General features: G+C 35.8%; 1 protein-coding gene across 1 annotated transcript in view; it reads left to right on the top strand.

The window, feature by feature from the left end:
* Positions 1 to 117: 117 nt before the first annotated feature.
* LOC133646990 (GRAM domain-containing protein 4-like) overlaps positions 118 to 12998 on the top strand; it is a 28465-nt gene continuing 15584 nt past the window's right edge. The window contains exons 1-8 of the mRNA XM_062042997.1: positions 118 to 254; positions 3343 to 3484; positions 3614 to 3716; positions 8584 to 8704; positions 8777 to 8838; positions 8910 to 9042; positions 11923 to 11948; positions 12070 to 12161. Coding sequence (XP_061898981.1) covers positions 3377 to 3484; positions 3614 to 3716; positions 8584 to 8704; positions 8777 to 8838; positions 8910 to 9042; positions 11923 to 11948; positions 12070 to 12161 — 645 coding nt within the window. The 5' untranslated portion in view covers positions 118 to 254; positions 3343 to 3376. The remainder of the gene's footprint in view (positions 255 to 3342; positions 3485 to 3613; positions 3717 to 8583; positions 8705 to 8776; positions 8839 to 8909; positions 9043 to 11922; positions 11949 to 12069; positions 12162 to 12998) is intronic.

The raw sequence follows: 12998 nt of genomic DNA, 5'->3' as shown, positions 1-12998 counted from the left end.
TATATCTCAAACGTCGTTAAATTAAGTTATGTTTCATAAACCCATTCGCCTTACCTAAAAACATAAATAAATGTGTTTTATTAGTGACGTGTTGACGTCAGTGCGGGTGGCACGTCACAGCCCCGCCCACTGCCGTGATGGTTGACGGTGAAACTAGTCAAACAGGAATCTGCTCGTCCTGTTCAAACTTATTCGTGGACTTGTTGCTTCCAGAGGATTAATATTCCCTCCAGAGAGTCCGGGGGTCTCCTTAGGTAAAGAACTTCCGACTTTGTTTGACGGAGCGACGTACTTTTTTTCTTTTTTTTTGTTACCTATTTTGCTTCTGAGAGTTCAGGTGTGTCCAGGTGGTCAAGCTCAAAGGTGATTGGCTGCCACCGACGTAGGCCACGACGTTTGTTACACTTGAGAACTTTGCATTGTCGCTGTCAAATAAGTTTGTTATTGTCCTTTTTATTTGTACACAAGTACTAGTGCTATTTCAAATACTGTTTGTTTTTGTGTTGCAATAGTGCTAATAATGTTGCTAACATTAAGGCTAATTGTCATGAGCCCAAAAAAGGGACAAGCGGTAGGAAATGGATGGATGAGGCTGACACAAACTAGTGCATTCCTAACATCGTGTGCGCGTAAACCGGCAGTTGCATGCTAAGACTTGGTTCGCAGACAACGCAGCGACAAAAACCGCTCTCAATGAATTTCTCACCTGACAAAAAGGCTACCTGGGGCTAAAACGCAACCACAAGATGTTAATTTTGCTCACTTTTTTATTGAGGGCCACCTCGAAATTATGGCTGCCTTCAAGGGGCCACCTTAATTAAAGTGGCGGACCACATAAATTACACGATAGACTGCGTTGAATGACATGGGGGGCAACCATCAATTACGTGGCGGGCCACAATAAATGACACGGAGGGCCACAATAAGTTATCTGGCAGACCACATTGAAGGACATGGCAGACCGCGATAAGTGAGATGGCGGACCACAATAAATGACGTGACAGACCACTATAAATGACATGGCGGACCAAAATGAATGAAATGGTGGGCCACAATAAGTGACGTGACAGACTGCTATAACTGACATGGCGGGCCACAATGAAGGACGTGACAGACCACTATTAGTGACATGACGGGCCTTGATAAATGAGATGGCGGACCACAATGAATGAAATGGCGGGCCAAGATGAATGAAATGGCGGGCCACAATAAATGACCTGACAGACTACTATAACTGACATGGCGGGCCACAATAAGTAATGTGACGGACCACTATAAATGATATGGCGGGCCACGATAAATGACGTGACAGACCAATACAACTGACATGGCGGGCCACAATAAATGATGTGACAGACCACTATAACTGACATGGGGGGCCACAATATATGATGTGACAGACCACTATAACTAACATGGCGGGCCACAACAAGTGATATGACAGACCACAATAAATGACATGGCGGGCCACAATAAATGACGTGACAGACCACTATAAATGACATGGCGGGCCACAATAAATGATGTGACGGACCACATTAAATGATATGGCAGGCCACAATAAATGACGTGAGAGACCACTATAAATGAAGTGAAGTGAAGTGAATTACATTTATATAGCGCTTTTTCTCAAGTGACTCAAAGCGCTTTACATAGTGAAACCCAATATCTAAGTTACATTTAAAGCAGTGTGGGTGGCACTGGGAGCAGGTGGGTAAAGTGTCTTGCCCAAGGACACAACGGCAGTGACTAGGATGGCGGAAGCGGGGATCGAACCTGCAACCCTCAAGTTGCTGGCACGGCCGCTCTACCAACCGAGCTATACCGCCCCATATGACATGGCGAGCCACAATAAATGACGTGACGGACCACATTAAATGATATGGCGGGCCACAACAAGTGACGTGACAGACCACGATAAATGACATGGCGGGCCACAATAAATGACGTGACAGACCATGATAAATAACATGACAGGCTACAATAAATGACGTGACAGACCACTATAAATGACTTTGCGGGCCACAATAAATGGTGTGATAGACCACTATTAATGACAGGGCGGGCCACAATAAATGATGTGACAGACCACTATAAATGACATAGAGGGCCACCATAAATGATGTGACAGATAACTATAAATGACTTGGCAGGTCACAATAAATGACGTGACAGAACAATATAAATAACATGGCGGGCTACAATAAATGTGACCAACCACTATAAATGACATGACGGACCACATTAAATGACATGGGGGGCCACAATAAATATTGTGGCAGACCACGTTAAATGACATGGTGGGCCACAATAAATGATGTGACAGACCACTATCACTGACATGGCGGGCCGCAAATAAATGATGTGACAGACCACTATAAATGACATGGGGGGCCACAATAAATGACGTGACTGACCACATTAAATGACTTTGCGGGCCAAATTAAATAAAGTAAGGGACCAAATTAAATACTGTAATAGACCGCGTTAAATTATGTGATGGAACACATTAAATGACACGACGGGCCACAATAAATGACGGGGGGCCACAATGAATGATGTGGCAGACCACATAAAATGATGTGACAGACCACTATAAATGACATGGAGGACCACAATAAATGATGTGGCAGACCACATAAAATGATATTGTGGGCCACAATAAATGACGTGACCGACCACATTAAATGACTTTGCGGGCCAAATTAAATAATGTGACGGACCACACAAATGATGTGATGGAACACATTAAATGACATGGATGGCCAATTTAAACGACATGACGGACCACAATAAATGACATGACGGACCACTATAAATGATATGGCGGGCCACCATAAATGACGGGGGGCCACAATGAATGACGTGGCAGACCACATACAATGACGTGACAGACGACTATAAATGACATGGAGGACCACAATAAATGATGTGGCAGACCACTTTAAATGACTTTGTGGGCCAAATTAAATGACGTGACGGACCACCTTAAAAAATTGTGACAGACCACACAAATAATGTGATGGAACACATGAAATGACATTGATGGCCACATTAAACGACATGACGGACCACTATAAATGATATGGCGGGCCACAATAAATGATTTGATGGAACACATTAAATGACATGGCGGGCCACTTAAATGAAGTGACGGACAACTTTAAACCTTGAGTTTGACACGTGTGATGTCGTGTAAACAAACGTTGGAAAATGGCAAAAGCCAAGGAATAGAAGACCTAGTGTTGACCCCTGTGGGACACCATATTTACTGTAAACATGGAAGCACACAAAGTGTTCATGGACAATCCTCTTCTGTCTGCTGTCTGTGTGACTCGGCAGGTAGACGCTCGTGCTGCCAGCGCCAGGCCCCAGCATGCGCAGGCGTCTGGACCGGATCCGCAACTGGAGCCACAGACGGGCGGACGACTGGACGGACCCGGCCGAGTCGCCCAGCACGTCGGACACAGAATGCAGCGAGGAGGTGGGAACCGAAGCTCGTTCCTCGCGGGGCCCTGTGAAGTTTCGCAGGCGGGCGGGGGGAAGGGTGCTTGCTAGTGAACCCTGTGGCACCCCCACACGCACAAACCGCCATTAACGTTGTGTCCCCCAGGTCCTTTCAGGAACACCTCCTGCTCTCCAGGAGGACCCCAAAACCGATCTCAACGAGGTCAAAGGTCATCTCGAGATCACCCTGTTGGAGAAACACTTCTTACGTGAGTTTTGGTTTTCCATTTCAAAGTTTGTTCTTATTTTAGCATGCTAACGTTATTGTGCAATGTTAGCATCATAAAATACTTTTAAGATGGCGCCGAGTTTCCAAAGCCGGGATTTTTAGGTTTGAAGGTTAAAAATCAGATAAAAGAGCTAGCATAAAATGTAAGCCGGCTAATGTTAACATGATAAAATCCGAAAAGTTAGAAAACTTTCAAGATATCGCCAAGTATCATAACAAAATTAGATAAAATGCTAGTATAAAATGATAGGTTGCTAACATAAGAGAAGTTAGCATACTTCTAAGATGGCGCCAAGTTTCAAAAGCCTTGATTTTAAGGGTTAAACAAACAAAATTAAATTGAAAAAAAAAACTAGCTTAAATTGTTAGCATGCTAACGTTAACCTGATCAAATCAAAAAAGTTAGCATACTTTTAAGATGGCGCCAAGTATCGATGACAATATAAAAAAAAAAAAATCACACTAAAATTCCCGGGGATCCAAAGGGGTCCCACTCATAAAAGTGTTAAAAATAAGTCACACATTTTTTAAATACACTTAAGTTTTTATTTATTTTTTAAAAATATTTGTATGCCCTTTTTGTCAAAGAAAAATATAAAGTATGAAATATATTTAAAAGTGGAATATTTGATGTGAAATAATTGGATCCTTAAATATGTCAATAATTCATAACAACATTGATTTTGATTCATTTTTTGAGCAAACACAATTTGGAAAAAAATCACACTAAAATTCCTGGGGATCCAAACGGGTCCCACTCATAAAAGTGTTAAAAATAAGTCATACTTTTTAAAAAATATTAGTTTTACTTTCAACACTTCAGTCTGTAAATCAACTTCAGATCCATTGGTCAACTATAATTTTGTATTAATTTGTTTATGCCCTTTTTGCCAAAGAGGAAAAAAAGAAAGGACAAAAAAAAGTATAAAATATATTTAAAAGTGGAATATTTGATGTGAAATAATTGGATCCCTAAATATGTCAGTGTTTCCCACACATTCATTTATTTGTGGCGGCCCGCCACGAAAGAATTACGTCCGCCACAAATTAAAAAAAAAATAAAAACTTTTTTTTTTTTTTTTTTTGTCCTGTCCAGCTTCTAAGGCAAATCATATAGTTGATGTAGATGCCCATATAGGCTGTTCAGATTTACTTTACAAAAGAGAAGTGTAGGATACTTCTCTTGTTGCCTTCTTTGTATTTGACCACTACTGTTTTCTGTTTATTTGTTACTGACTGTGGCAGGACACCTCTGCCTCTGTTTCACTTTATGTTGCTGGTAAATAATATGGTTGTAGTAGTAGGCTAAAGTTAAATTATTTAGTATGCACTAATTAAAGGGGTAGAGCTTTAAGAGACATTTTAGCTTTTATATTTTATAAGATATATTTTTTGTAAGAACCACAATTAATAAATATATTTCAGTGAATAACTTATTGTTCAAATCTGTATATAAATATGTACATAAAGTGTTGTAATTATATTGTAAAATGGATGGATGGACGTTTAAAACAAAAATGTTATTATTAATTAGTAAGTATAAATTTTTTGAGCCTTTTTAGAGAAAATCATATCATTGTAGTAAATTATGCAAATTACTCGATGATGTCATGGTGACCACGCCCATAGCCACAGGTATCTTGGCAGTTTATGGGAAACACTGTATGTCAATAATTCATAACAACATTGATTTTGATTTGTTATTATTTTTTGAGCAATGACAATTTTGAAAAAAAAAAAAATCACACCAAAATTCCTGGGGATCCAAACGGGTCCCACTCATAAAAGTGTTAAAAATAAGTCATACTTTTTTAAAATATTTTTTTTACTTTCAACACTTCAGTCTCTAGAATAACTTCAGATCCATCGGTCAACTATAAGTCTGTATTATTTTATTTTTTTTATGCCCTTTTTGTCAAAGACAAAAAAAATAAAGACTTTTTTTTAATAAAATATATTTAAAAGTGGAATATTTGATGTGAAACAATTGGATCCTTAAATATGTAAATAATTCATAAAAACATTGATTTTGATTCGTTATTATTTTTTGAGCAATGACAATTTGAAAAATAATCACACTAAAATTCCTGGGGATCCAAACGGGTCCCACTCATAAAAGTGTTAAAAATAAGTCAGACATTTTTATTATATTTTTTTTTACTTTCAACACTTCAGTCTCGAGATCAACTTCAGATCTACAGGTCAACAATAAGTTTTTATTTCTTTTTTAAAATATTTTTTATGCCGTTTTTGTCAAAGAAAAATATAAAGTATAAAATATACTTAAAAGTGGAATATTTGATGTGAAATAATTGGATCCTTAAATCTGTCAATAATTCATAACAACATTGATTTTGATTCATTAAATATTTTTTGAGCAATGACAATTTGAAAATAAAAATCACACTAAAATTCCTGGGGATCCAAACGGGTCCCACTCATATAAGTGTTAAAAATAAGTCATACTTTTTTGAAATATTTTTTTATGCCCGTTTTGTCAAAGACAAAAAAAATAAAGACTTTTTTTTAATAAAATATATTTAAAAGTGGAATATTTGATGTGAAATAATTGGATCCTTAAATATGTCAATAATTCATAAAAACATTGATTTTGATTCGTTATTATTTTTTGAGCAATGACAATTTGAAAAATAATCACACTAAAATTCCTGGGGATCCAAACGGGTCCCACTCATAAAAGTGTTAAAAATAAGTCAGACATTTTTATTATAATTGTTTTTACTTTCAACTTTCGAGATCAACTTCAGATCTATAGGTCAACAATTAGTTTTTATTTCTTTTTTTAAATATTTTTTATGCCCTTTTTGTCAAAGAAAAATATAAAGTATAAAATATATTTAAAAGTGGAATATTTGATGTGAAATAATTGCATGCTTAAATATGTCAATAATTCATAACAACATTGATTTTGATTCATTAAATATTTTTTGAGCAATGACAATTTGAAAAAAAATCACACTAAAATTCCTGGGGATCCAAACGGGTCCCACTCATAAAAGTGTTAAAAATAAGTCGTACTTTTTTTTAAATATTTTTTTTACTTTCAACACTTCAGTCTCTAGATCAACTTCAGATCCATCGGTCAACTATAAGTTTGTATTATTTATTTTTTTTATGCCATTTTTGTCAAAGACAAAAAAAATAAAGACATTTTTTTTAATAAAATATATTTAAAAGTGGAATATTTGATGTGAAATAATTGGATCCTTAAATATGTCAATTATTCATAAAAACATTGATTTTGATTCGTTATTATTTTTTGAGCAATGACAATTTGAAAAATAATCACACTAAAATTCATGGGGATCCAAACGGGTCCCACTCATAAAAGTGTTAAAAATAAGTCAGACATTTTTATTACAATTTTTTTTATTTTCAACTTTCGAGATCAACTTCAGATCTATAGGTCAACAATAAGTTTTTATTTCTTTTTTTAAATATTTTTGATGCCCTTTTTGTCAAAGAAAAATATAAAGTATAAAATATATTTAAAAGTGGAATATTTGATGTGAAATAATTGGATCCTTAAATATGTCAATAATTCATAACAACATTGATTTTGATTCATTAAATATTTTTTGAGCAATGACAATTTGAAAAAAAATCACACTAAAATTCCTGGGGATCCAAACGGGTCCCACTCATAAAAGTGTTAAAAATAAGTCGTACTTTTTTTAAAATATTTTTTTTACTTTCAATACTTCAGTCTGTAGATCAACTTCAGATCCATCGGTCAACTATAAGTTTGTATTATTATTTTTTTTATGCCCTTTTTGTCAAAGACAAAAAAAATAAAGACATTTTTTTTAATAAAATATATTTAAAAGTGGAATATTTGATGTGAAATAATTGGATCCTTAAATATGTCAATTATTCATAAAAACATTGATTTTGATTCGTTATTATTTTTTGAGCAATGACAATTTGAAAAATAATCACACTAAAATTCATGGGGATCCAAACGGGTCCCACTCATAAAAGTGTTAAAAATAAGTCAGGCATTTTTATTATAATTTTTTTTACTTTCAACTTTCGAGATCAACTTCAGATCTATAGGTCAACAATAAGTTTTTATTTCTTTTTTTAAATATTTTTTATGCCCTTTTTGTCAAAGAAAAATATAAAGTATAAAATATATTTAAAAGTGGAATATTTGATGTGAAATAATTGGATCCTTAAATATGTCAATAATTCATAACAACATTGATTTTGATTCATTAAATATTTTTTGAGCAATGACAATTTGAAAATAAAAATCACACTAAAATTCCTGGGGATCCAAACGGGTCCTACTCATGAAAGTGTTAAAAATAAGTCATACTTTTTTGAAATATTTTTTTTACTTTCAACACTTCAGTCTCTAGAATAACTTCCGATCCATCGTTCAACTATAATTGTTATGTATTTTTTTTTTATGCCCTTTGTGTCAAAGATGAAAAAAAATAAAAATAATAATGTATAAAATATATTTCAAAGTGTAATATTTGATGTGAAATAATTGGATCCTTAAATATGTCAATAATTCATAACAAAATTGATTTTGATTCATTAAATATTCTTTGAGAAATGACAATTTGAAAAAAAAAAAAATCACACTAAAATTCCTGGGGATCCAAACGGGTCCCACTCATAAAAGTGTTAAAAATAAGACATTTTGGAGCAAGGTCAATTTAAAAAAAAAGAGCAGCCTGCATGGCAGCTTTGTGTTATTTGGGTCAACACAGAAAGTTTTCATTTTGACATGTTTTAAAAAATGAGCTCGGGGCCACTAATGGACACCCCTGCTTTGTGCAATGACTTTGTGACACGTGACCTTGTGAGCACAGAGGAGGAGCTGAGGAAACTCCGAGAAGAAGAGTACAGCGTGGACACGCTGCGTGAGGAGCTGGAGAAAGAGCACTGCCGGAACGAGGAGCTGGAGCAGAAGATCAAAGACATGAGTCGCAGGTGCTGCCTTCAAGGCCAAATTAGTTGACGTCCGACTCTGACCTAAACCAACCTTCTCCGTCAACACGTCAGACTTGAAGATCCCACCAGTGCCGCTCCCATAGCCCCGCCTCCTCAGGCCCTCGGCGCCGCAGGTGAGCCTCAGGTGCACCAGAGTTGAAATGCTGGCGAGGTGGAGAAGTTTCTGCTTGTATTTTCTCCGCAGAGAAAGACAAGGAGGACATGTACTCCCGCTTCCAGAGGTGGCTCCTCCGTTATTTGGGCGTCGACTTCCAGGACTTCAACTTCCAGCCGGAGGAGGAAGTGGCGGAGCCGGACGAGCAGCTCAGTGCCAGGAGGTGAGCGGCCATCTTGACTGGGGATGACTACCCAATTTGCTACTTTTATAGGCACGAACATGTATTGATTCACGCCAAACCAAACGGTACCATACGTTGTTAGTTGCAGACTAAACACTTGACGGGTAAACGAGCGTATTCGTGTTGTAATTTTCCATGCCAACAAAGCAAGCATGCCTGATAGAAAGCACTCAAAAGTTAGGCTCCACTAGCTCCATGCTAATTTACATTGGGATATTCCATACGCATGCTACTGATTAGCATTAGTGATTTTACATGGCGATTTTAACACCTCCAAATGTGTTAATGAAAATTACGACTAAGATGTACGTTACAATCAAACAGCTGCTGTGTAATAAGTACAATGCTTACCGTATTAACACTTTGTGGGGCGCAACAAAGGACAGGCCTGCCAAATTTAACTGAATGGCACAGACTACTTTACTGACAACGACAACAAAACTCACAGAAATATTAAGAAAACTTTTAGAAAAATAAATAATTATTTTGGTAAAAAGAAAATAATGAAACCTTTTGGGAACATTAAAGAAACCTTTTGGAGGAAAAACATTTTTGGGGAAATTAGGGAAAATAAGGAAATCTTCTGGAAGAAATTAGGAAACTATTGGAAAAATAAAGAAAACTTTTGAAAAATTTAAGGAAACCTTTTAGGGGAAAAATACTTTTGGGAAAATTAAGGAAACTTTTGGGGGGAAAAGAAAACTTTTTGGAAAACAGGAAAAAACATCTGGTAAAAATGAGGAAACTATTGGAAAAATAGAGAAAACTTTTGAGAATATACAGGGAACCTTTTGGAAAATTCTGATACATTTTGGGAAATTAAGGAAAATTTTAAGATAAAATAAGGAATCTCGTGGAAAAATAAGGAAAACTTTCAAGAGAATAAGGGAAAATTAGGGGGGAAAAAGGTAAAACTTATAAGAAAAACAGGAAACTTGTGGAAAAATAGGGAACATCTTTGGGAAAATGTAGAATTAATTTTGGGAAAATGAGGAAACTTTTTTTTTTTTTAAATGTCGGTATAATTAAGGAAACTTTTGGGGGGTAGAAAACTTTTGGGAAAATAAAATAGAAAATAAGGAAATGTTTTATTAAAAATGAGGAAACTATTGGAAAAATAAAGAAAACTTTAGAGAAGTTTAAGGAAACCTTTTGGGGGGTAGAAAACTTTTGGGAAAATAAAATAGAAAATTAGAGAAAATAAGGAAATGTTTTATTAAAAATGAGGAAACTATTGGAAAAATACAGAAAACTTTAGAGAAATTTAAGGAAACCTTTTGGGGGTAAATCATTTTGGGAAAGTTTTGGGGCAAAAAATAAAACTTTTGGGAAAATAAGTGAAAATTAGGGGAAATAGGAAACAAACTCTGGTAAAAATTAGTAAACTATTGGAAAAATAAAGGAAACTTTTGAGAAAATAAAGGGAACCTTTTGGAAAATTCCAATACATTTGGGGAAATTAAGTAAAAATGTAAGAAAAAATAAGGAATCTTGTGGAAAAATAAGGAAAACTTTCAAGAGAATAAGGGAAAATTACAAAAAACAGGTAAAACTTTTAAGAAAAATAGGAAACTTGTGGAAAAATAGGGAAAATCTTTGGGAAATTGTAGTATACATTTTGGTAAAATTTGGAAAAATTAAAAAACATTTTTGGGTATAATTAAGGAACTTTTGGGGGGTAGAAAATTTTTGGAAAAATAACATTTAAAATGAGAGAAAATAAGTAAATGTTTTACTAAAAATGAGGAAATTATTGCACAAATAAAGAAAACTTTAAAGAAATTTAAGGAAACCTTTTGGGGGATAAATACTTTTGGGAAAATTATGGAAAGTTTTGGGGCGAAAAAGAAAACTTTTGGGAAAATAAATGAAAATTAAGGAGAATAGGAAAAAAACCTGCTAAAAATGAGGAAACTTTTGGAAAAATAAAGAAAACTTTTGGAAAATTCAGGAAACTTGGGGGAAAAAAATAAAACTTTTGAGAAAATAAGGGAACCTTTTGGAAAATTGCGATACATTTTGGGGAAAATAAGGAAAACTTTAAGAAAAATTAAGGAATCGTGTGGGAAAATAAGGAAAACTTTCAAGAGAAGGGAAAATTATGGGAAAAAAAGGTAAAACTTTTAAGAGGAATAAGAAACCTGTGGAAAAATAGGGGAAATCTTTGTGAAAATATACAAAACTTTCAGGAAAACTAAAGAAACGTTTGGGAAAATAAATAATTTATTTTAGTAAAATGAGGAAAAATTAAAACAAAAACTTTGGGCAAAATTAGGGAAGCATTTTTGGTGGGAGAAAACTTTTGAGAAAATAAAATTGAAAATGAACGAAAAAAAATTTAATTTTTGAAGAAAAAATTTGGAAAATATAGGAAAAATTAAGATAACTTTAGGGAAAATACAATGGAAAACGGGATAAAATAAGGAACATTAATAAAAAAGAAGTAAACTATTGGAAAAATAAAAACAACTTTAGGGAAAATCAAGAAAATTCTTGGGAAAAACAAGTAAACTTGAGAAAATTAAGGAAACTTTTGAAAAAAATAAGGAAAAAGCAGAACAAACATTTATTGCCACATGAACACACAAAAGCACCAAAACTTGGTACCGTTGAGTACTGGTATGGAGTCCTGGTTTAGGGCACGTACGACCGGTAGGAGGCCACGGGCAAGACCCAGGACACGGTGGAGAGACTGTGTCTCCAAGCTGGCCTGGGAACGCCTCGGGATCCCCCGGGAGGAGCTGGGGAGAGGGAGGTCTGGGCTTCTCTGCTTAGGCTGCTGCCCCCGCGACCCCACCTGGGATAAGGGGAAGAAGATGTTTCATAGTCATAACAAAAGTTTTATTTGTGTCTTTGCAGGCTGACAGAAAACATGAGACGTCTCAGTGAGTAACGAGTGTGCATCTTCTCACACTTTAATGACCTCACATTTGTCCAACGTGAAGGTGTGCAGGACACCAGGTGAGATAAACCCAGGTCAGACCTGCTTCTTCTCCTTGTGTGCAGAAAGAGGACTCAGACCTGTGACAAACTTCAAGAGGGACTTGTCGGCCCTGTCCAGCTGGTACTCGGTCTACACGTCGGCCATCGCCTTCACCGTGAGTGCTAGCTGCTGATGAAGCACACTAAACCTCGCAAGTCCAAATTGTTGTTTAGGGGACTTTTTTGATCCAGAACTCGTTTTTTTTAACCCTCTTGGGACATTTGAATGATCTTTAAAGTCAGACAGGACATAGACACACTCTAACCCTAAAACGGAACTGCTAGCTCCTACATGCTAACTGCTAGCTCTTACATGCTAACTGCTAGCTTCTACCTGCTAACTGCTAGCTTCTACATGCTAACTGCTAGCTTCTACATGCTATCTGCTAGCTCCTACATGTTAACTGTTAGCTTTTACATGTTAACTGCCAGCTCTCACATGCTAACTGTTAGCTCTTGCATGTTAACTGATAGCTCCCACATGCTAACTGCTAGTTCTTACATGCTCACTGCTAGCTTCTACATGCTAACTGCTAGCTTCTACATGCTAACTGCTAGCTCCTACATGCTAACGGTTAGCTTCTACATGCTAACTGATAGCTTCTACATGCTAACTGGTAGCTCTTACATGTTAACTGTTAGCTTTTACATGCTAACTGCTAGCTCTTACATGCTAACTGCTAGCTCTTACATGCTAACTGTTAGCTCTCAAGTGCTAACTACTAGCTTTTACATGTTAACTGCTAGTTCTTACATGTTAACTGCTAACTCTTATATGCTAACTGTTAGCTCTTACATGCTAATTGCTAGTTCCTACATGCTTACTGCTAGCGCTCACATGCTAACTGCTAGCTCTCACAAGCTAACTGCTAGCTTCTACATGCTAACTGCTAGCTCTTACATGCTAACTGATTGCTTCTACATGCTAACTGCTAGCTTCTACATGCTAACTG

The sequence above is a fragment of the Entelurus aequoreus genome, linkage group LG03 (genome assembly GCF_033978785.1).
Source record: "Entelurus aequoreus isolate RoL-2023_Sb linkage group LG03, RoL_Eaeq_v1.1, whole genome shotgun sequence".
Classification (NCBI taxonomy): Eukaryota; Metazoa; Chordata; class Actinopteri; order Syngnathiformes; family Syngnathidae; genus Entelurus; species Entelurus aequoreus.
This window is presented reverse-complemented; position numbering and strand designations above follow the sequence as displayed.